At 40.6% G+C, this 23,703-nt stretch overlaps 1 protein-coding gene across 1 annotated transcript; it reads right to left on the reverse strand.

The window, feature by feature from the left end:
- Window positions 1–225: 225 nt before the first annotated feature.
- On the reverse strand, window positions 226–23,512 carry LOC134663382 (lysosome-associated membrane glycoprotein 1-like). Its single transcript, XM_063519745.1, has 7 exons — window positions 23,307–23,512; window positions 22,369–22,719; window positions 12,966–13,184; window positions 12,626–12,742; window positions 8,572–8,763; window positions 2,630–2,776; window positions 226–2,004 (listed from the first exon to the last, which is right to left on the reverse strand). The coding sequence occupies exons 1-6, from the start codon at window positions 23,362–23,364 to the stop codon at window positions 2,634–2,636; spliced, it is 1,080 nt and encodes a 359-aa protein (XP_063375815.1). The 5' UTR covers window positions 23,365–23,512; the 3' UTR covers window positions 226–2,004; window positions 2,630–2,633.
- Window positions 23,513–23,703: the final 191 nt, after the last annotated feature.

A 23,703-nucleotide genomic window follows, 5' to 3' on the forward strand; every position in this document is an offset into this window, starting at 1 on the left:
CACTCGTGCGCGGCGCGGCGCGAACACGCAAGTGTGGAGTCGATTTTGCAGATCTGCGAACTGGACTCTACACTCGCGTTCGCGGCGAATACAAATCTTCTGCGATCAATAACTCTTGTTTCTTATTACAGTTATTACGTGTTCAATAGTATTACTTGTAAATATAACCATAACTGTACATATGCATATTTATTGTAACTGCTTTATATGGAGAATAAAAGTCGATTGTGGCAATAAAAAACATTTATTTATTTTCAGTATTACATTCTCTGCTTTCCATATTGGCCAAGCAAAACGTTTAAAAAAAATGACGAAACACTTACGGGGTGAAACACGCAGATTATATCGTCGAGTGACAAGCAAAAGTCACTAAGTACCACCACAAGTTCATAGCCATAGTGAACCATATTAGTACTAAAAGAAGGTCGATTTTTGTTTAATTTTTTTTTTTGTAATTAGTGACTTTTGCTTGTCACCTGACGATATAGGTTCAATGTATTTTTGGAACCTAAAAAGTCTACATAACATCCCCTCCGCTCTTGTCAAAATCCATAAACAAGATTTTTTTTTTATAATGTTATGCTTGGCCCATCAAAAAACAATTACTTTTAGCTACTAACTTGCGTGTTGTGTTACGTATTATGTTGAAGGAAACTTTCTTTACGATCGATGTGTCAAAAATACAATCACATCTTTACATATTATTAGATAGAACTCAGAAGTAAGCATAAGTATATTCATCGGGTACTTCAATGCGGTATAATAAACCTCCTTCGCCTTTGTACTTCCATTACTGTAATTTATTTTTGTAAACCTATGTTGTGTACAATAAAGTGATTACTACTACTACTAATAATTAAATAATGTCAAGTAGTCACAGTACCTGATTTAAAATCTCAAACTTCTGCGAATTTTTATGTAGGTACTTAATCGAAAAAAAAGTTAGTAGGAAGTTACTCAACTTAGTAGCTAAAAGTTTCTAAGTCTTCCATCACCCTCATTACATCGGACCCTCTCTTTCTTAATTGCAACCTCCTTTAAGTGTCTTTAAAGTAGATCAGTTAAGTCTGTTACTGGATAATGGTGATAACAAAATACAAAATTCAACTTTATCTCTTCAACATAAGGTTTGAAATAAAAAGTACAAAATATCAGAAGTGGGATTTTTACTTTTTTTTGAGTCGGATTTTTAGATTATCCAGCACATTTTACTTAATGAATAGATCTAGAATACTAGGTTTAAATATAAAAGACACTGTAAATTCCAACTATAGTCAGTTCTTGGACAGACAGACAGATTGACATATTGACATCTAGCTATACAGCGGTATAACTGAATGGAAATTATTGAATCTTTGGATAAAATGTCATCGCACACTAATATCTTATAAAATCAATTACAATCATTAAAAAAAATCTACTTTCTGCTATTACTAAATAACATCACATAATGTATACATATATGTAATATTTCTACCTCTTTTTATTGTTCACAGTCCAATCCGAAATTAAAATTCAGTTAGCATTTCTAAAATATAGAAATTAAAAGATTTAATATAAAATTACTATAACTCTATTATTATGGCCAAGACTACGAAAACAAAAAGACACCCACAAAACACAAATACAATCAATTAATTTTTACATATCATATTTCAATTTAACTTGGCTGGATTATTTTCGTACCCCACCTTTTCAACACGTTTAAGTGCGAAAGAGACAGATATATTGAGATAGTACTATCAACTCAAGCTTATACCTGACAAGCGAGTTACTGGCATTCTAAAAAAAATACAATTTAAAAAAATCAATACCGGATGTTGCCAGCATAAAAAAATCGTTGAGCAAATCACATCGAATTATTTTCCTAAATTAATGATGACAATGGATATATATTTGTATGAGATTAAACCACGAAATGTCTTTAGGGGTTGGTAAATGCGGTGATTGTTTACCTGGAACTATTTATATATTGACTACTTTCTATTTACTCCGATACGTCATCTGAAAAAGAAAAAATAAGGGTTAGCATCACGATAATACATAAACAATGGGGTTGGCAACTGTCAAAGGTTTGCATAGATGGCGCCATCATAGCTTGCCCCTTTTTCTATGAGATTTGGCTTAAAGGGCCCGATTTGGCATCCAGGGTATTAAAAAAACAAAATTTTGACACAACTCTAGGGATTGACAGGGCAAGCTATGATGGCGCCATCTGCTTAAAACTTCCACCGGCAACCCCATTAACACGTTTGAACTTTAGTGTGACTACAGTCATAGAGAAATATAGTAAGACCAGAGTGCTCACTCCATACATCAGTTTTGTTACCCAAAATACTATTATTTTCATAGTCGACATCTCTTACATAGTCTTATGTTGTTGAGCTAACTCTCCGGTCAGTGCTACATCTATTGTCAAGTAGCAGCACTGATAATTCCGCTACTCGATGCTAGATGTCGACTATGAAGATAACCATGTCCATGTACCGACCTGTTCACATGGACAGGTATCCGCGGTTGGCGGAGCAGCGGCGGGCCACGAGGTAAGCGATCAGCACGACGACCACCATGCCGCCGAGCGCGCAGCCCACCGCGATGGGAGTGATCTAACACTAGTACATGTACCGACCTGTTCACATGGACAGGTATCCGCGGTTGGCGGAGCGGCGGCGGGCCACGAGGTAAGCGATCAGCACGACGACCACCATGCCGCCGAGCGCGCAGCCCACCGCGATGGGGACGGCATCAGGTATGTCACCACTGGAGCAATCGCGAGCTGAAATTGTATAAAACAATATGTAAACATTTTTTTTTGTATGTAGTAGCCGCAGGTACTATGTATTATGTGACACAGCCATAAACACGATGGCCAAAAAAACAAGTGCTTTCCCGTTACCAGGCAGGTTTTGGGATTATACTAAGCAACTTTTACTAAGGGATCAACACCGAAATAGCGAAAAAAAATGTACCCTCTCATAGAAAATAGACCAGCCAAAATGTATGAAACAGCCAAATATTTTTTTCGCGATTTCGAGGTTGGTCCCATAGTAAAAGTTACTAATTATAATCCCAAAACCTCCCTGGCAACGGGAATGCACTTATTTTTAGCCACCCTGTATAGCCGTACATATGTGACCGGTGAATACACATAACATAAATGACGCACAGACATATATCCAATTGCACAACATTCCAGCAAACGCCCGTGTTTGCATGTTTGCCTCGATAACGCGTATCTGCGACATGATAACTAATACGATATAGTTAGAAATGAAAATAAATGATAAATATTAAAAGTAATATAACTACCGAACCAGTATTGGCCGAAACTATAATGCAATTGAAAATGTTGGCCATTAACCATTATAAATTGAATCGTAAAGTGTAATCGTCCGTTACGGTTTAAGGTTCAATTTATAATGGATAATGGCCAACATTTTCAATTGCATTAACGTTTCGGCCAACACTGTACCGAACTATATGGTACCTGTAAGCGATGTGCGAAACACAACCTCATTGGTCCGCCGTGCATTGGCCGAAAAGCGTGTTTTATTTTAAAAAAGTTTGTGAAAAAAAATGGTCTCTGTTAATTTTTATTTATTTATTTATTGATAAAATAAGTAACACGGCATTACAGTAAAGCCAAGGCACTGTGAAACTGCGAAATAAAAGATAATACATATAACGAGACAAAAAAAATGGACTCGGTAATCAGATGGATAACTCCGAAATCAGAGAACTATGCAAGGTTTGTGGGGCTACTTAAGGCTACAGCAAAGAAACATGTTCCTAGAGGCTTCCGAAAAGTGTATGTCCCATGCTGGAACAATGACAGTGAAAGCCTGTATCAGCTGTACAAAGAAACTGGAGACCAAGAAATTGGGAAAAGTTTGTTAAGGTCCCTAGACACCCAGCGTCAGAACAAGTGGATTGCCACCGTAGAAAAGATGGATTTTAAAGTGTCTAGCAGGAAAGCATGGAGAGTTCTCAACAGGCTCACGGGTAAAACAGGCACAAGGTCACCCTGCACTTCCCAAACTCTGACTAATAGCATTGCAAGCCGTATTGTTGAAACATCTCGAGTCAAGGGCGACAAGCATCACACTAAGATGATTAAAAAATGTACCCGAAACTTGGCAAAAACGATGACTCCGGACGAAAATATCTCAAAAGCTTTCACTGCCGAGGAAACCTATACCGCGATCAAACAGCTGTCCTTGGGCAAAGCTGCAGGAGAAGATGGCATTTACAATGAATTCATTAAGAACTTAGGTGCCAACTGCCGCAAGTGGTTGGCTGCTTTCTACACGGACATATTAGAAAGAAACACGCTGCCCCCAGGCTTTAAGCATGCCAAGATAATAGCCATCCTAAAACCCGACAAACCAGCTGAAGACCCGAAAAGCTATAGACCTATCGCACTACTTAGCGCATTATTCAAGCTTCTGGAAAAACTAATTTCGAATAGGATCACCCCTCTCATCGATCGCATAGTCCCCGTCGAACAGGCAGGGTTTAGAACTGGACGTAACTGCACGGATCAAGTTCTGTCTCTCACAACGCATATAGAAGCTGGCTACCAGAAGAACTTGAAAACTGTAGCTGCTTTTATTGACTTAAGTGCAGCCTATGATACGGTGTGGAGACAGGGACTCTACTATAAGCTAATGAAGGCTGTTCCATGTCGTAAAATTACCTGCCTGAATGACAATATGCTTAGGAACAGGAATTTTGTAGTTCACCTAGGAGATAAACAAAGCCGCCTTAGAACCTTAAACAATGGCATTCCACAGGGATCTACACTGGCCCCACTGCTCTTTAATCTATATACTTATGACCTACCTAAAACAGTCTCTAGGAAATTTGTGTATGCAGATGATATCACCATTGCGCACCAGCACAAGACATTCGAGGTATCTGAAGAGCAGCTCAACAAAGATCTAGGTTCTCTAAACGAGTACTTTAGGAAATGGCGGCTTGTTCCAAATGCCAGCAAAACGGAAGTGTCGACGTTCCACCTCAACAACAAGCAAGCTGCTTATATTCCAACGGTAGCATTTGATGGTGAAATAGTAACTTTCAACCCGCACCCTAAATATCTTGGTGTTACGCTGGACCGCTCACTTACTTTCGGTCCCCACCTTCAAAAGCTGAGCAAAAAACTTGTGACCCGAAACAACATTCTCCACAAATTAACTGGCACGACTTGGGGAGCAAAAGCGGACGTTCTTCGTACAACTGGCCTGAGCTTAGTCTATTCTGCTGGTGAATACTGCGCACCAGTCTGGCTCAATAGCGCACACACAGAGAAAGTTGACGTGCAACTGCGTAATACTATGCGATGTATATCAGGCACGATCAAATCCACACCCGTACAATGGCTCCCAACCCTAAGCCACATCCCACCACCTCATCTTAGACGACAATTGGCACTGGTAAAAGAAGCGAACAAAATTCACAGCGACCCGAACCTGCCGATCCACCAGGAATTCCTTAACCCACCACAGCATCGTCTGAAGTCTCGACACCCGCCCTATCAAACCGCTCAAAACCTGACGCAAGGTGGCTTCAATATAAAAGACGCTTGGAAAGATGAGTGGCAATCTAACCTGCCAAACCCCAGCCTAAATGCCTACGATCCTACCAAAAAGCCGTATGGCTTTTCAGCATCTAGGAAGGAATGGTGCCAACTAAACAGACTCCGTACCGAACATGGACGCTGTGCGGACTACCTGTTTAAGTGTGGTTGGCGAGACTCACCAGCATGTGACTGCGGGGCCCCAGTACAGACTATACACCACATTATACATAGTTGCCCGAAACGGAAATATGTCGGAGAGGCCCTAGACCTTCACTCGCCTAATGCACACGCTGCCCAATGGGTGAAGAATTTAGATATCGTATTGTAAATATTGTAATTGATAATTAGCGACTCTGTAAATGCCATACGAATAAATAAATAAATAAATTAACAGCAGGGGTGCGAAGCTCCTGACTTCGGTCAAACTCGGCTCCGCTCGGCTCAGCATTGCTCCGAGCAATTATTAGGGTTGGCACCACTTGACTTCCTTTTGCGTGCACGACCACAGATAAGATAATCACTTGATTTTTGACAACCCTAAATAGCCGAAAGGGACAGTGCCATACATTAGAAAGGGACAGCATGATTCGACCCTGAACCGCTGTCAAACTTCGTTTTTGTAGGAAGTTTCCTTTCTGTACGGTAGTACTATTAATTATTCTGTGTTAACAGTCCGCCGGCCGGTATCGGCCTGTCAGTTGTTCGGAGCTGTCAACATTTTGTTCTAACTGACAGGCCGATACCGTCAGGCGGACTGTTAATCATTGGGCCCCTTTAATAAACTTTATTCCGTCGCGGGCCCGGGTCGTTGTTACAGTAACTATCATAACTAACCAAAATATTCAACACATTTGAAACATTATTAGCAAAATACCAGCGAGTATTATTTTATTATTATTCCCTTTGGCGGACGGAGCAGAATAATAACAACAAAAAGTTGATTGACCTTCGCTTCGAATGATATGTGTCGAACTGTAAAAATATTCAAAATGGCGGCTGTCGATGCTGAAATGCGTCTCAATTCTGTATTAGTACCTACGTAGAAACGGACTGAAATTATTATAGCTATATTTTTTTTACATGAAGAATTTGTATTTTGTTCAATGTAATGTTGATGTAAATGATTATGCAAAGTTTCATGTCGTTTTAAACTACGCATAACTTTGATTCTATGGGAGCGGCTGTACATGCAATTCCCGAGGGTCCAGAGGGCCTACCGCGAACCACGTTTGACGTGTTGCCTCTCTGTCGCACTTGTAAATTCGTACGTAAGTGTAAGTGTGACACGATAACACGTCGAACGTGGTACGCGGTAAGCCCTCAGTTTACACACATGTAGTTTGATAGCGAAGTGCGTGACCCGAACGTGTTTCTGTTATCACGTTATCAGAGACTGGTCCAGTCGATACCGATACCGCGCGTACAATGCGAATAAATTAATTATAGCCATTCGATAAATGTGTCGATTAGCGCGAAAATCACGTAGCTGTTATCGATAGACGACAAAAGAGGTATTTGAACTGGTTTTGAAGCAATTTTTGCTTACGTTATGGTGTTATTTGTAAACGGCAAATCTAACATGGCGATGATAATCGTCTGTACTTATCTGTCGATTTGATATCCATGTTTTTAACCTTTTGAACGCCAAACGGCGCATCCATTTGCCGTGCCACTGACGCCACGGGGGTAAAATTTAGTTTTGTGAATAAATAAAACCATTCTTAAAGTGGAGTGTTTTTCAGTAGATATTGATCAAAAAACGATCGACGTCAAATGCCGCCTTTGGCGTCGTTGTCACGATTTTACGTTGACGTCAATTGCCGTCTGTGGCGCTCAAAAGATTATAAAAAGCCACGATACAAAAGAGATTTACTAAGCTCTTAAGTATAAGGGCTAAAATTCCGACGATAGTCGTAATCGACGAACGAACGAACGAACGAATCCAAACCACGAAGACATATATAGCGATAATATCTACTTGAACGGTTACACTTTGGCCTAGCAGATGTCGATTTTTTCTTGGGGGATTTTTTTCCATTTCGGGGTTGGTCCCATAGTAAAACTATAACCTATCTTGAATGAATTGTATATATAAATGACAATGTACTGAATAAGGCCCCCCCCACATCTGGCGTCTTTCGAGCGTCGGCGTCTACAATTCGATGGCCGACGTCGACGCAACGTCGACGCGGCGTCGACGCAACTGCGCAGCGACGTCATTTTCCATAGCGCTGGACCGACGCCGAGAGACGCCGACGCTCGAAAGACGCCAGATGTGGGGGAGGCCTAAATGATATGATATGATATGAGTTCTGTTGGCGGCGTTCAGCGGTAGGACGCGGCGAGCGGCGTCTGCCATTCCGGGGTCTGGTGGGATAGTATTTCTTATCTTATGTTATCTTACCAGCACTGAACCCGTTGCCAGACGCAGTCCTGAAAGCCTCCTCTTGCAATCGGCTAAGTGTTAAAGTGGCAGCAATGTTGTTGTTGTCTGCGTTCATCTTGAGTTCTGTTGGCGGCGTGCAGCGATAGGACGCGGCGAGGGGCGTCTGCCATTCCGGGGTCTGTTGGGATAGTACTTCTTATGTTATCTTACCAGCACTGAACCCGTTGCCTGACGCAGTCCTGAAAGCCTCCTCTTGCAATCGGCTGAGTGTTAAAGTGGCCGCAATGTTGTTGTTGTCCGCGTTCATCTTGAGTTCTGTTGGTGGCGTGCAGCGGTAGGACGCGGCGAGCGGCGTCTGCCATTCCGGGGTCTGGTGGGATAGTATTTCTTATCTTATGTTATCTTACCAGCACTGAACCCGTTGCCTGACGCAGTCCTGAAAGCCTCCTCTTGCAATCGGCTAAGTGTTAAAGTGGCAGCAATGTTGTTGTTGTCCGCGTTCATCTTGAGTTCTGTTGGTGGCGTGCAGCGGTAGGACGCGGCGAGGGGCGTCTGCCACTCCGGGGTCTGGTGGGATAGTATTTCTTATCTTATGTTATCTTACCAGCACTGAACCCGTTGCCTGACGCAGTCCTGAAAGCCTCCTCTTGCAATCGGCTAAGTGTTAAAGTGGCCGCAATGTTGTTGTTGTCCGCGTTCATCTTGAGTTCTGTTGGCGGCGTGCAGCGGTAGGACGCGGCGAGGGGCGTCTGCCACTCCGGGGTCTGGTGGGATAAGTTGATGGTGTCCACGTTAGCTGGGGAAAAATGGGGTACAGTGAAACCTGGTTAATTGGCACCTGGATAAATGGAAAACCTCAATAATTGCAACCAAAAGTCCGGTCCCGGTCCCTTGAGACCAAAAGGCCTCTATAATTGAAATTTTGGAACCTCTATAATTGCAATTTAGATTTTAGTGCTTTTCGTAATTTTGCCTCTATAATTGACCACATCGCAACTTAAGACCTCTATAATTGACACTGTGCTAAAAAAATCCGTTATTTTTGCTCTTGTTTTTACCTCTATTATTGAAACGAGTCTTGCTTATTACCTCTGTAATTGAAATAATGTAGTTGTATACAGCAGAAACAATATTTTAATAGCAATGATCATTTTATTTATATCTCCATCCATAATTCAATTTATTTATTGGGTATCTATCACAGCCTGTAGTAGGTGAAATAGTTTTGATCAATAAAAAACAAAGTATGCTTTTTACATTCTAATAAAACTTTCTTCTACAATTCAAGGGGATTTTCTAAACCCAAATGATAAGAAAATAAAGTGGTAATTAATGTAGTGTAAAAGTGCAAGTATAGACGGAAGCAATATATAGAATATAAGGGTGTAAGTCTACTTAAAATGGTTATTTGCACCTCCATAAAAGAAATTTGTCAGAACGCAACCTCTATTAATGAAAACCTCTATAATTGACACAACGATTTTTTGAACCTCGTTAATTGACACGACCTGCTTAAATGAAAAACCTGGTTAATTGACAAAAATTGGCCGGTCCCTTGAGATTGCAATTACCCAGGTTCCACTGTATATTAGGAAATTTATTGCTTACAGTATACCTATAGTAATTATACGTATGTATACTTTCTGATATATCTGATATATCAGTAGGTAACTGATGAGAGAAAAGTTGTTTGGCAACCTGTAGCGGGTGATAAATAAATATATAATATATAAATACTTAAATACATAGAAAACAACCATGACTCAGGAACAAATATCTGTAATGATAACGAAACATAAATGGTGATGTAGAAAACATTTGGTTTTCTATTTCTTGTACACCCAATATTTTCTAAGTTCATCTCTATCTAGTAAGTTAGTATCTCATATATTATATATAGAAAGTATTACGTAGCAAACATAGTTTATCGCATACCAATAGAGCAGGGTCTGTCCGTTTGACGGTACGATAAGATTACTACGAACTGACGAGTCATACAAACAAATATTGTACATACTTCCGTCGTATATCTCAATAATAATCATACTTTTGATAATCCGAGCATATCGGTTATTTAGAAGCAAAATCATTTGACATACCTATACTTTCTTTTTAGGATTATCATAACATACAGTATTTTATTTAACCCTTTGAACGCGACGCCTATCGTGTGCGCCGCGTAATCATGAACCTTGTCGGAATCCTGTAGCCGCGCGCGTCAGTAGACGTCTAACGCGGTCAAAAGGTTGAATACAATAAATACTTACTTCGTGAAATTAAATACTCCATAGTTTAATATACTTAATATTAAGAGTAAATAAGAGCGATTACAGCGGCAGTTAAGCATCAGGGGGCTTTGTTCGCTGTCATAATTTTTTGAATGTATATAAATATTTTGTGTTAATAAATAAATAAATAAATAAATAAAAAATGTTAGGGAAGATAGACGCCACTTCATCTCATAAGACTTCGTAGTGTCATTCTTAGGGTAACATTCCATTTCTGACCGCAGCTGCACACTAGTACAAACGCGTCGGTGTTATTGTCAATTTCCATAGTAAAATGAATGGTAGTGCTGCTGTCGTTGAAAATGGACTGTCACCTTTAGCGAACAAGACTCTCAAGGTATGGTTACTGTCATTAATGCTTACTACTTACTAATGTTAGGGAAGATGGACGCCACAAGCGAAACATTCAAGCTCTTCATCTCATAAGACTTCGTAGTGTCATTCTTAGCGAACAATACAGTCAAGGCGTGGTTGCTGTCATTGGTCGCTCAGCCAATGGTGAGCCACTGTTCCGTGCGCTATAATGTAATACTTACTAATGTTAGGGAAGATAGACGCCACGAGCGAAGCATTCAAGCTCTTCATCTCATAAGACTTCGTAGTGTCATTCTTAGCGAACAATACAGTCAAGGCGTGGTTGCTGTCATTGGTCGCTCAGCCAATGGTGAGCCACTGTTCCGTGCGCTATAATGTAATACTTACTAATGTTAGGGAAGATAGACGCCACGAGCGAAGCATTCAAGCTCTTCATCTCATAAGACTTCGTAGTGTCATTCTTAGCGAACAATACAGTCAAGGCGTGGTTGCTGTCATTGGTCGCTCAGCCAATGGTGAGCCACTGTTCCGTGCGCTATAATGTAATACTTACTAATGTTAGGGAAGATAGACGCCACGAGCGAAGCATTCAAGCTCTTCATCTCATAAGACTTCGTAGTGTCATTCTTAGCGAACAATACAGTCAAGGCGTGGTTGCTGTCATTGGTCGCTCAGCCAATGGTGAGCCACTGTTCCGTGCGCTATAATGTAATACTTACTAATGTTAGGGAAGATGGACGCCACAAGCGAAACATTCAAGCTCTTCATCTCATAAGACTTCGTAGTGTCATTCTTAGCGAACAATACAGTCAAGGCGTGGTTGCTGTCATTGGTCGCTCAGCCAATGGTGAGCCACTGTTCCGTGCGCTATAATGTAATACTTACTAATGTTAGGGAAGATAGACGCCACGAGCGAAGCATTCAAGCTCTTCATCTCATAAGACTTCGTAGTGTCATTCTTAGCGAACAATACAGTCAAGGCGTGGTTGCTGTCATTGGTCGCTCAGCCAATGGTGAGCCACTGTTCCGTGCGCTATAATGTAATACTTACTAATGTTAGGGAAGATAGACGCCACGAGCGAAGCATTCAAGCTCTTCATCTCATAAGACTTCGTAGTGTCATTCTTAGCGAACAATACAGTCAAGGCGTGGTTGCTGTCATTGGTCGCTCAGCCAATGGTGAGCCACTGTTCCGTGCGCTATAATGTAATACTTACTAATGTTAGGGAAGATAGACGCCACGAGCGAAGCATTCAAGCTCTTCATCTCATAAGACTTCGTAGTGTCATTCTTAGCGAACAATACAGTCAAGGCGTGGTTGCTGTCATTGGTCGCTCAGCCAATGGTGAGCCACTGTTCCGTGCGCTATAATGTAATACTTACTAATGTTAGGGAAGATAGACGCCACGAGCGAAGCATTCAAGCTCTTCATCTCATAAGACTTCGTAGTGTCATTCTTAGCGAACAATACAGTCAAGGCGTGGTTGCTGTCATTGGTCGCTCAGCCAATGGTGAGCCACTGTTCCGTGCGCTATAATGTAATACTTACTAATGTTAGGGAAGATAGACGCCACGAGCGAAGCATTCAAGCTCTTCATCTCATAAGACTTCGTAGTGTCATTCTTAGCGAACAATACGGTCAACGTGTGGTTGGTCTCATTGGTCGCTCAGCCAATGGTGAGCCACTGTTCCGTGCGTTATCTATAATGTAATACTTACTAATGTTAGGGAAGATAGACGCCACGAGCGAAGCATTCAAGCTCTTCATTTCATAAGACTTCGTAGTGTCATTCTTAGCGAACAATACAGTCAAGGCGTGGTTGCTGTCATTGGTCGCTCAGCCAATGGTGAGCCACTGTTCCGTGCGCTATAATGTAATACTTACTAATGTTAGGGAAGATAGACGCCACGAGCGAAGCATTCAAGCTCTTCATCTCATAAGACTTCGTAGTGTCATTCTTAGCGAACAATACGGTCAACGTGTGGTTGGTCTCATTGGTCGCTCAGCCAATGGTGAGCCACTGTTCCGTGCGTTATCTATAATGTAATACTTACTAATGTTAGGGAAGATAGACGCCACAAGCGAAGCATTCAGGCTCTTCATCTCATAAGACTTCGTAGTGTCATTCTTAGCGAACAAGACTGTCAAGGTGTGGTTGTTCTCATTGGTCGCTCAGCCAATGGTGAGCCACTGTTCCGTGCGTTATCTATAATATAATACTTACTAATATTAGGGAAGATAGACGCCACAAGCGAAGCATTCAGGCTCTTCATCTCATAAGACTTCGTAGTGTCATTCTTAGCGAACAAGACTGTCAATGTGTGGTTGTTCTCATTGGTCGCTCAGCCAATGGTGAGCCACTGTTCCGTGCGTTATCTATAATATAATACTTACTAATATTAGGGAAGATGGACGCCACAAGCGAAGCATTCAGGCTCTTCATCTCGTAAGACTTCGTAGTGTCATTCTTAGCGAACAAGACTGTCAAGGTGTGGTTGGTCTCATTGGTCGCTGGCCAGCCAATGGTGAGCCACTGTTCAAGGCCGTCGCAGTTGCCGGAGATGACGGATGCGTTGGCGGGCACGTTGAGGATCACATGGATTAGCTCGGAGGCTGGAAAGAATGATTTGATTAGATTGGTTTGATTTTAGTTGACAAATTAAGTAGTAGTAATTACTTTATTGTACACAACACAGATTTACATAAAATTTACAGAAATAAAGGTACAAAGGCGAACTTATCCCTATAAGGGATCTGTTCCTGCTAACCTAAGTAGTAATAAGTGATTGGGCGAGGCAGTTCCCGAGTCGATGAGGCTTAAATTGTCATTCTTTGGAACTTGCTAACTATGTAAACAAACCGCCATATTGAAATTGTCACTGAATGATGATTTCAATATGGTGGTTTGTTTACATAGTTAGCAAGTTCCATAGAATGACACTTTAAGCAGGCGTGGCTCACTCCGCGATTTCGTCGCTTTGCTACAGGTAGCTAAAAGTACATCCGTTCCACCCCAATTTTAGGGAAAGCCATAAGCCGCGCGTGGCGCTGTCGCCACCTAGCGGCCATATCTGTGCGGATCGTAACAGACGCGTTTTGTTAGAGAGTGAGTCTTCTGTACCTAGTACTATTATTTATTCTGTGCTTTAAGTGATATTTTGCTACATCGTAATAATATATTGACATGTTCGAGACATTACACAAGTTTTTGGGTGCATAAATGGGTAGTAAATTTTAACCAAAAGAATTCTTAAAAGTAGGTAGTTAGAGTAGTAGTTCTATATATGTTCTTATTGTTTTTCAGTTTATCATCCAGCCACGACAAGATCTGTATCTATGCTAAATACAGAGTAAACAATGCAACCGTGTTCAACACGCCTATGATGGGTGGCGTTATCAACTAGATAAAAACAACGTCACTATTCAACACCGCGCGATTGAAAGGGACAGACACTGCCTTTATCACGCTATCAAGTAGACAAGTGCGACCATCATATCCCTAGGACTGATATCGAATTAACGTCATAATACAAAATACAAATAATGGAAAGTCAATGTTTGTACAAAGACAAAGGGTATCTTCACAAGCACTATCTGATCTTTTTGACGGCCTCCTAACCTATAGTCTGTATCTTTAGGTACCTATTTAAATAAAAGTAAACAAACAATTTGTACATTTTCGAGTAGTTATAACATTTATTGGTTAACCGACCAAGTACAAAACCGCCTGGATCAGTCACTGAACGACCTGACATTAACCTAAGTACATTATTAGATCATGTAATGTTTTCATCTACCCTCAACTGGCTTAAGGAGCCATATAATTTGAGGGTACATTTTGTTTACTTTTATTTAAATACCTAAAGATACAGATCGATTAGAGATAGCTTTTTAGCGATAAGACCACCTGTTGTTTAATCTCTTCTTCCTGTATTATTTGTATTGTTTTCTGTAATGAAGTGTGCAATAAAGAGTGTTTGTATTGTATTGTATTGTATGGATACAGAGTATAGTTTTCGTTTCTAGAAGAGTACAAGGAGGCTACTTCAATACGGCGTTTGAAAGAGCTAGCGGTGCATCATAGTGGTGTATTGTTTATGTATAATGTCACTATGCGCTGTTATGCCGTGAGTCATTGGCATTATGGTTATTGTTATCTATGTACACAAGTGGAATCAGTAGTTATTGCAGTGCCGGATTTACCACTAGGCTGAGTAGGCTGAAGCCTAGGGCGGCAGATTTTAGGGGGCGGCAAATTTTGGTCAAAAAAATATTTTATTCGCTGTTCAGATAGGGTTGACCAGAATTTTGCCGCTCCCCTAATTATTTGTAAATTTTAAATAATAGGCTTTATTTGTCGATTTTGCCGCCCTCTGTCATGTCAAGACCCTTTATATTGATACAGATAAACGGCCGGACGGACAACAAAGTGATCCTATACGGATTCCGTTTTGAAGCTTGGAACCCTAAAAATGTACCATGTTCATGGACGCCGGCAGCGGGGTGCAAGGGGGTGCACTTGCACCCCTCTGGCAGGAAAGAAAACACGTAGGAAAAAATAGAAAATATATATTTTTTACCTGACTGCGCCAGCATTATTATGTTATTTTTTGAATAAAATTGCATATTAAGTATTGTTAATAACATTGACACGTAAGTACTTAAATGACGGCATCGAGTGCTTCTATTACACATATGCACCTCCCTGAAAGTAATCCTGGCGGCGCCCATGACCATGTTCTATCAAATTGCGCTATTACTACCGAAAAAATTTCGCGTTCGCTACGCTCGCGTTTTTATTTACGAGCATTATTTATGGGATCTTCCACTCGTCCCGGTTTTGGGCTACATCTGGCCAGTCTCTCAAAAAGAAGTCTAAGTTATCCCGCCATCGCCGACGAGGTCTACCGGTTCCCCGGTTTGGCTCGTGGGGCACCCACTTTGTGGTTAACTTGGCCTACAAGTTGTTCGGCATGCGGCAGACCTAACCAGCCCAGTCCCACTTTAGCTTGGCCGCTTTTCGAGCTAGATCAATTATCTGAGTTTTAGAGCGCACCGTGGGGTTCCGGATGCGATCCCTTAGTTTCACACCTAATATGCTGCGCTCCACAGCTCTCTATCAAACCCCGAGTTTGGACTTCTGAGCTTCCGTCAAAGACCAAGTCTGAGCACCATAAGTGAGGACTGACAATAACACTTAAATATGTTACCATTTTCTATCAAATTGCACTATTTCTACCGAAAAAATTTCGCGCTCGCTACGCTCGCGTTTTTATTTACGACCATTATTTGTGGCCCATCAATATAAGCCATTTCTATAGCATAGTCCCTCGAGCACTCGATGCCAGACCCGACCAAACTCCTTAGCTGTATCCAGCCTGACTGCCAATGCCTCACCTTGATTCTCAATGGCTAAAACCCAGCAGTACCCACCGGTCGCCGATCAGATCAGTCAAATTATAACGAGGTTGCATCGTCATTGGCTGACAAAAACGGCTTATATAAACCTGTATCTAGACTAGTGACATCACCTTATATGCATTTTAATATGACTATGGTGCGTTGTACTATCAAATGAAACGCCTTTGATTGGAAAGTACTTTAAAAAGCTATAAGCGAGGTGGATAGGGGCGGCAAAATCGGCATAGCCTACGGGCGGCAAATGTCTAAATCCGGCACTGAGTTATTGTAATAAAATTCTAATATTTATATATGTAGACTACGTCACTCCTGTTAGTCCTGTTCCCTGATGTATCGCAAGTGTTTGGTGTTTAATGATCTTATGTCCATAACTATAGTGATAGGCAAGTTTCGGTTTAGGCTAGTTTCGGCTTAAAAACTATGTTTCGGCCGAAGTTTGGGTTTCGGTTGAAGGTTGGGTTTCGGACAAAAAAACTACCAAACCTTTCTGCCACACCGAAATTGTATTAAATTTTCGATAGTGTCCAGCGTCCAGCCAAAATTTCGGCTTCGGAAGAAGGCCGAAGGTTCGGTTTTGGTCGGAGACTAGAATTATCATAGGTTAAATCCTCCGAATAACATGTGTGTGATCCTACAACATTAATACGTGAATCCATTGTGGAAACAGCATAAAGTAAATAAAGTTTATTTACTAAACTGTAAACATTATTACAAAACTAGGTGGCCAGGTGCCATTTTTGACGTCAAAAGCATACTTGCAAAACCTAAATCTTAGCCAACATTGAGCTGCGAAGTAAATCACAATGCCCTGAAAGAGTGTTTAGTAAAAACTCAACAAAGACTCGTAAAACTGGGCCACGTCTCTCTTGCGTTAGTCATTCTGTTATCGAGTTAGCATTCACTTTTCCTTTGGCCGTATTTCATGTTCATTTCATGACACCAGGATGTTACTCAGTCTGTTACCTCTTCACGCTTAAACCTGAACCCATTTAGATGAAATTACTATTTATTTAAGTGATTCCACACGCATTAATAAATTGTCATGCTAGTCCCATATGCTATATAGTACATGCATATGATATTCGCATTAGTAGTTTAGTAGGTACATCATCAGTGGCGGATTTGGGCGGCAAGATATTTAGGGGCGGCAAATTGTAACAAAAAATTTGCTGATAGTAACAAGAAATAACTCAAAATGCAGTCAATATTATGGGTGCCTTGAAAGAGGCGGCTACGGGGCCTGGGGCCTAGGGCGGCAAAGACTGCAAATCCGCCACTGTCCTACATGATACTGTTTAGGTGCATCCGATATGTATCGATTGTTAGCACGATGTCAAGGTCATTTGGCAGACGGCGAGTCGCGCCAACACTTTTCCTTGACGCGGAGAAACCAGATTTGGCTGATGCTTTTTTTAAAGTTTATTTTTTCCTGCTGTTTTTTATTCAAAAAAAATTTCACCTACATAATCTAATCGAGACAAAAATGTCGATACCTAAGTAAGTTTACACTTTAGTCGTATGTCTGACGTTTCTTTTTCTTTGTAACGAAGAACCCAGATTGCTGGCGCCTTATTGTGGCCGGGTTTCAAATAAGTTGTTTACTTTTTCCTGCTATTCTTCACGGAAATACACATAACGAACTTACAGCCAGACATACCTGACCGATAGGATCCAAAATTAGTGTTTGAAAACTTCCTGTAGGTACCCAGTACCTACCTACGGATAATAAAATGTGATGTTTGTAGATATTTTTGTCGTGTTGGTATTTTTTCCTCTTAGCGAAAAAACCAGATTGCGTTATTTATAAAATATTACCTGCTTAAGCTGTAGGACTGGGCAGAATGGCGCTCTTTTGTGTCAGAGGCCAAGATGCTTTTTGGGTCACTGAGCCAGTGAAGTAAGTGCGATTGGGAAATCTCATCGAATCAGCCGAAAGACCTCCACTGCTGGACATAGGCCTCCCCCAGAAGCCGGATCTATGCCGGAGATTCTTAGCACCCATGACTCCACCAGTGCCCTGACCGCTACCATAGCCAGAGCACCGGGAGTCGCCAGAAACTCGGGCCGCGGTTTGGTTATGCTTATCATATTGAGGGGACTTGGGAAATTTACTACCTAGTACCTACCTAATCATCTTATTTAGTACTTACTAAAATACAGATCGGTTTGACAAATTGGACCCCAGGCTCCCATGAGCCGTGGTAAAATGCCGGGATAAGGCGAGGAAGATGATGATGGGCATTTTCATTTAACTTGTACTTTAAAGCACGACTTAAGTCGTTTTCAGTAACGTCTATTAACCGTTACATTCCTGACAAAATGCATGGGATTTGACATTGACCGTCAGTTTGTTGTAACTATTGCTAACCAGCCGTTAAAGGTGCACAGTTAAGTGAAAATGCCCTGATACAGAATGAGATCCCTGCATATCAATATTATTTTCGCGACGTATGATATTGACCTATATAAAGGACACGCCGGACACTCCTAACGTTCGCTTTGCAAGGCAAATAGCTGCAAGGCAAACAATTTTCACGGGCAATCTTTTGTGCGCGCACACATGCGCCGGCGCATAGGAATGACTCATTCGTTACGTGACTTGTGCCCGACCAGGCCGCGTAGCCAAGATGCCAATCGCTTACGCTCAGTAGCGATCGAAACGCAACTGTCACTGTCGCGCTTATATATTGGAAGAATGATAGAGAGACATAATGCTTTTCGTTGTCGAAGCGATAGCGATTGCCACCTTGGCTAGGCCGGCTGAACATTTGATCAAACATCGTTCTTATCAGGTCTGATGCCCTTACGTACGCTTTCCTAGATTCGAACAGATATAGAAACATATTCGATTTGTTAGATATTGTACTTGTTTGCTTGTTTATTGTTTATTATTGTTGCTACAGTATCGCATTGGGCTTAGCTTATAATAATAATTGTATGTGTAAAAAAAAATACACGGAATATTTGTTTACTTTTTGAGAGCAAACGCACAAGTTACTATTGAAAATCTGAAACCACTAAAAGTGTGCCTATAATATTTGAAGTTACTTTAATTTCTACAGGATCCTAAAGTGACTAACGAGGAACATAACTAACTGAGGAAGAACATAAGCAACACAACAAAACAAAAAAATCGTCATGAATGTCATGAAAAAAGCAAAAAAAACGAATTGACCTAAAAATCCGGGTATTGAACAAACCGGAACTTATGACGAGCACGTGACTTCTGACCCGACCCCGGATGCATTTCGGGTTTCACCCGAAAAGGTACACGGACACGAACTTCCGCCCCAAATTGAAACGGAACTGGGGAAACCAGACAAATAACTGGTGGTTTTCTGTTCCAGTAATAAAAACACAATATAGGATACTTTAACAAAGAGTTAAATCACCGTCTTTTTGCATACTTATGTGTATTTGTGACATATACAGTACATGTAACAAGTACAGTAAGCTGCCGAGATATCTGATCCCCCTTGTAAAAGTTTCTATGCAAGGGAGGACCATTATCTCTGCAGCTATATGTTACTCTTCGAAGGCCGCAAAAATATGTGACACGCTTTTATGATGGCTCTACAAATAAGATCGTGTCACATATTTTTGAGGCCTTCGAAGAGTAACATATTGCAGGTGACTGTAACATGACATATGAACTTCAGAAGTTTAAGAGGATTCTCCCAACTTTTTGGCGTTTCCCGTCGCAAGTCTCGCACAGTGCGCCACACTTTTGTTTCCCGGCTAATTACCGATTAATTTTATTTTTTCCGGTTTTCCGTTCCACCCCCTAGTAACTGAACTACATAAGGACTATTAGGCGTAGGTGTGTCGCGATCAGAAGTGCTTACATACGTAGGCGTGAGACGGTGATCAGATTTCGATCGATCGCAACCCGAGATTCAAGTCAAATGATGTGGATTCTTATGGCCACAGAATAAATAATAGTACTAGGTACAGTAGACTCACTCTCTAACAAAACGCGTCTGTTACGACCAGAACAGATATGGCCGCTAGGTGGCGACAGCGCCACGCGCGGCTTATGGCTAGCCACCAAAATTGGTGTGGAACCGATGTACTTTTAGCTACCTGTGGCCTATTTTATAAAGCTACAAGTTACAATTTACAAGCGGAAGTCTCGTTCTAAAACATAGGGTTAGAAAGAGACTTCCGCTTGTAAATTGTAACTTGTAGCTTTATAAAATGGGCCACTGTAGCAAAGCGACGAAATCGCGGAGTGAGTCACGCCTGGGTTATATATAAACGTCTGTCAACTCCAATGAGCCGTTGATAATCGTTTGTCTCAGCTGTCATTTGGTCGTTTGTCTTTGTTAGGATGAGACAAAATTTAACAAAGATTTGAAAAGTTTTATGAATTACGGGGGTGTTAGTAGTTAGTGTGCAAACTGAGTGGTCGCTCAAGCTGGGCGTCCATGTGTTAAATTAAAACATGTTATTATAACAATCATAAATTATAATTATTTATAATGACCTCGGTTAAAATCACAAGTATCTTTCAGTAGGAGTAGCAGCGAAAGCGCTATTATTGTTTGTCCTAGTCACACATTTTTTCCCCTTCCCCACCGTAAATTTAGTATGAATTATGGTGGGCAACAAATTAACTCGACCAATCATAGTGTCGCATTGCGTATGTTCTGTCGCTCACGGAGGCACGCGTACAGCACATCTATAGAATCCTACCATCTATGTTATTTCACAAGCGTTCCCACCTTTGTCAACTCTGCGGTTGAAGTAAACATTTTTTACCGCAAAAATTACTCAGCGTGTGTGTCACCCGCGTCGAAAGTGGTAACGAACGAGTGTCATATTACTCACATTGGGCCATAGTTCAGACGATTTATTTAAAAAAAAATTAAATATCAAATGCAAAGTTACAGTCGGCGTTAAATAGTTAATATGATTCTGACGAAAAAACACTAAGGCAAAGAAATAAAACTATGGAAACAGATTACCTATACATATCGCGTATAATGGATTTATAATACATCCCGACGTTTCGAACCCTTTACAGCGCCTGCCTACAGTGCCTGACTGACTGAAACGTCAAGCTGTAGGTATTATAAATGGGTCTCTATTGATTCCCAAATAGTTTTAAGTCATAATGTATTGTTTGCCGAATTTTTGTTCGTCATAATTGGTTTTTCTCAGAAACGCGTCAGGATTGCCATAAAACTCAGGATTGCCATAAAACAAACCTAACCTATCTATAGGATAACCTTACAAAAATCCTGAAAAGTTAACGGTTTCAGTTTTATGACTAACGATAATATGACAAACAATACATTATGACTTAAAACTTTATGGGAAACAAAGGGACCCATTATAAATTCATTATACGCGATATAATCCGTTTCCATAGTTTAATTTTTTTGCCTTAGTGTATTTTTTGACCAAAGACAATATTTAGGACCCGCAGGGCGCTATCTGCTTGGTTGTAAAAAAAATTCTAAGAACCATTTTAGCCTTAGACTTGACACCTCTTCTACTATTAATAAACATCTTTAGGGTGCGTTATCCGTCAATAACATTGATCAACTGTAAACTGAAAGATTGGAATAACCCCGACTACTCAATTGGTACCATCATCCACACAGGTGACATTTCATGAACCTTATTCCAACGTAATAAGGCTCAGCAATGGTCAAAGATTGACTGTTAGTAAACTTGGTAGCTATCCGGTCATAAAAACAACCAATTTGCAATCATATGCAACACAATATCATGAACCGCCCCTCTATTGGACAGATAACAGTTGATAGCGGCCATGGGCAGGCCTCGCATGTAGTGACGTCACAGGTTTCGTTCAAATGTCACAAACTAACAATCATTTTAATAGTATTTTATACAGAAGCTTCACTCCACCCCTAATAGAATTACTGACAGATCTACAATGTACAGTCAAAGAATTTAATTTCCGTTTTCATACCATGTCACAGTGACAATTAATGAGAGTCGCTACGGACCTCATACTATTAGTGTATTTGACTACTAGTCAAATCAGTTTCTTTATTCGAACTATCAAAACGAACGAATTTATATGAAACACTAGCATGTGATGTCACAATCAAATTACCTACTCTTTATAGTTGTATTACGGGTTTTAAAATAGAAATTGTGTCTAAAAATAACTGCTGTCTGCTTCTCTATTAATCTTCTGATACTTTATTTCATGCATGGTGTAAAATAATTTATTTTAAATACAGTCAATTACCCTATTGTCATTGTCACTGACACAAGGTACAAAATGGTACTAAAATCAACTGTTGTTTAATAAAATAACAATCGGTTGGAAAAAATAGGGCAATAGACCATTATAGCACATAAAGGTCTCTTGATTATGATAGTAATTAAAAGTACTCACAGTTAGGCTTGCCGTAGGTGACATTCAACTGCGCAGCGAACTGCACGATTACACAGGTCACATTCTTGCTGTCAACGTACGGCCACAGGCCCTGGTCCGGAGGTCCGATGGGCTTGGGGGGCACTGGAGCCGGTGTAGGTGTCGGCTTCGGTGGGGCTGGCGTAGTAGTTGTAGTTGTGGTGCTGGTTGTAGTGTCAGGAGTTGTAGATGTTGTTGTTGATGGGGTTGTACTTGTTGTGGTTATTGATGTTGTTGTATCGGGGGTTGTGTCTGGGGTTGTTGGTTCTTCGGTTGTTGAAATGAGGTCAATGACTTCTGTTGGTGGTGGTTTCGATATGTCCGCAGCTTGGCCTGTTGGGAAAGGATGAAGTGAAGATTACGTACTTTAAATGATTGAGTGATATTGCATGGCAATAATATTGCTAATTGGTATATATATTATATACATATATACCATGATAAACAAATCAGAGGATTGATAATATATGTAATAATTAACCATTTCATTAAAATAAGCTATTAATTTGTTAACAATGACCAAGGTTATTGGTTATTAACTACCTATGTACAAAATTCATTTGGAACTCAATTTGAAGGTAGGATATTATTACTGCTTGGGAAAAGACATAAATAAGTTCCACATATGTTTGCTTATCTTTTCATTACTAGTAACAAAAGCTTTGATACGATATCGGATCTTTAGGCCTGCGATCTAATTACTGGAGAAACATTTTCTAGAAATCATTTAAAGTAAGATGAAGGTACTCTCAAATTCATAGCGTTTTATTATTCAGTTTTATTGCACAAATGACGCCAAAAGAATACCGACATGGAGTGCAATGAGCTAAAAAACCCAACGCCCCTCGCATTCTCGCGATAAAAAGCAACAAAGACACAATCTACATTGCGAAATGAATCCTCATTGAAACGGTACTTACCAAGAACCAGGGCGCCACAAATCAAAGCCGACAAAAAGTAAAATTTAAACGATGCCATATTTACGAATTGCGTCGCGACAACTACAGATTGAAATTGCGTTTAACAAGCAATAATAGGAACTGCGAGTCAAAAGGAATCGTGATAATCCGGTAGTGAAATTAACGTCAGTCACTCTGCGCTCGCTGGACAGCTGAGCGATGTTGCCAGCGTACGTAGAAGTTGACCAGCTAAAAAAATAGTGATGTAAATTAACCGGTAATAACCGACACTTTAGCATAGCATGTGTCGCATGCGGCATACGTCAGAGTCTTGAATACATTGTGCCACAACATTATTGTATACTTTTTAATGAAATTCCTTTTTTAATGGGATTACAATATTTGCTATTAAAAATAA

This window comes from Cydia fagiglandana, chromosome 4 (assembly GCF_963556715.1).
Source record: "Cydia fagiglandana chromosome 4, ilCydFagi1.1, whole genome shotgun sequence".
NCBI classification, from domain to species: domain Eukaryota; kingdom Metazoa; phylum Arthropoda; class Insecta; order Lepidoptera; family Tortricidae; genus Cydia; species Cydia fagiglandana.

Bases quoted from the DNA above. Each gene is read 5' to 3' on its own strand.
- LOC134663382 (XM_063519745.1), bottom strand. From the start codon at position 23,364: ATGGCATCGTTTAAATTTTACTTTTTGTCGGCTTTGATTTGTGGCGCC. The intron at 13,185-22,368 runs GTGAGTACTTTT...CATTCTTTCCAG, and splicing joins CACCTACGGCAAGCCTAACT to CCTCCGAGCTAATCCATGTG. The intron at 12,743-12,965 runs GTAAGTATTATA...CCATTGGCTGAG, and splicing joins GTCCATCTTCCCTAATATTA to CGACCAATGAGAACAACCAC.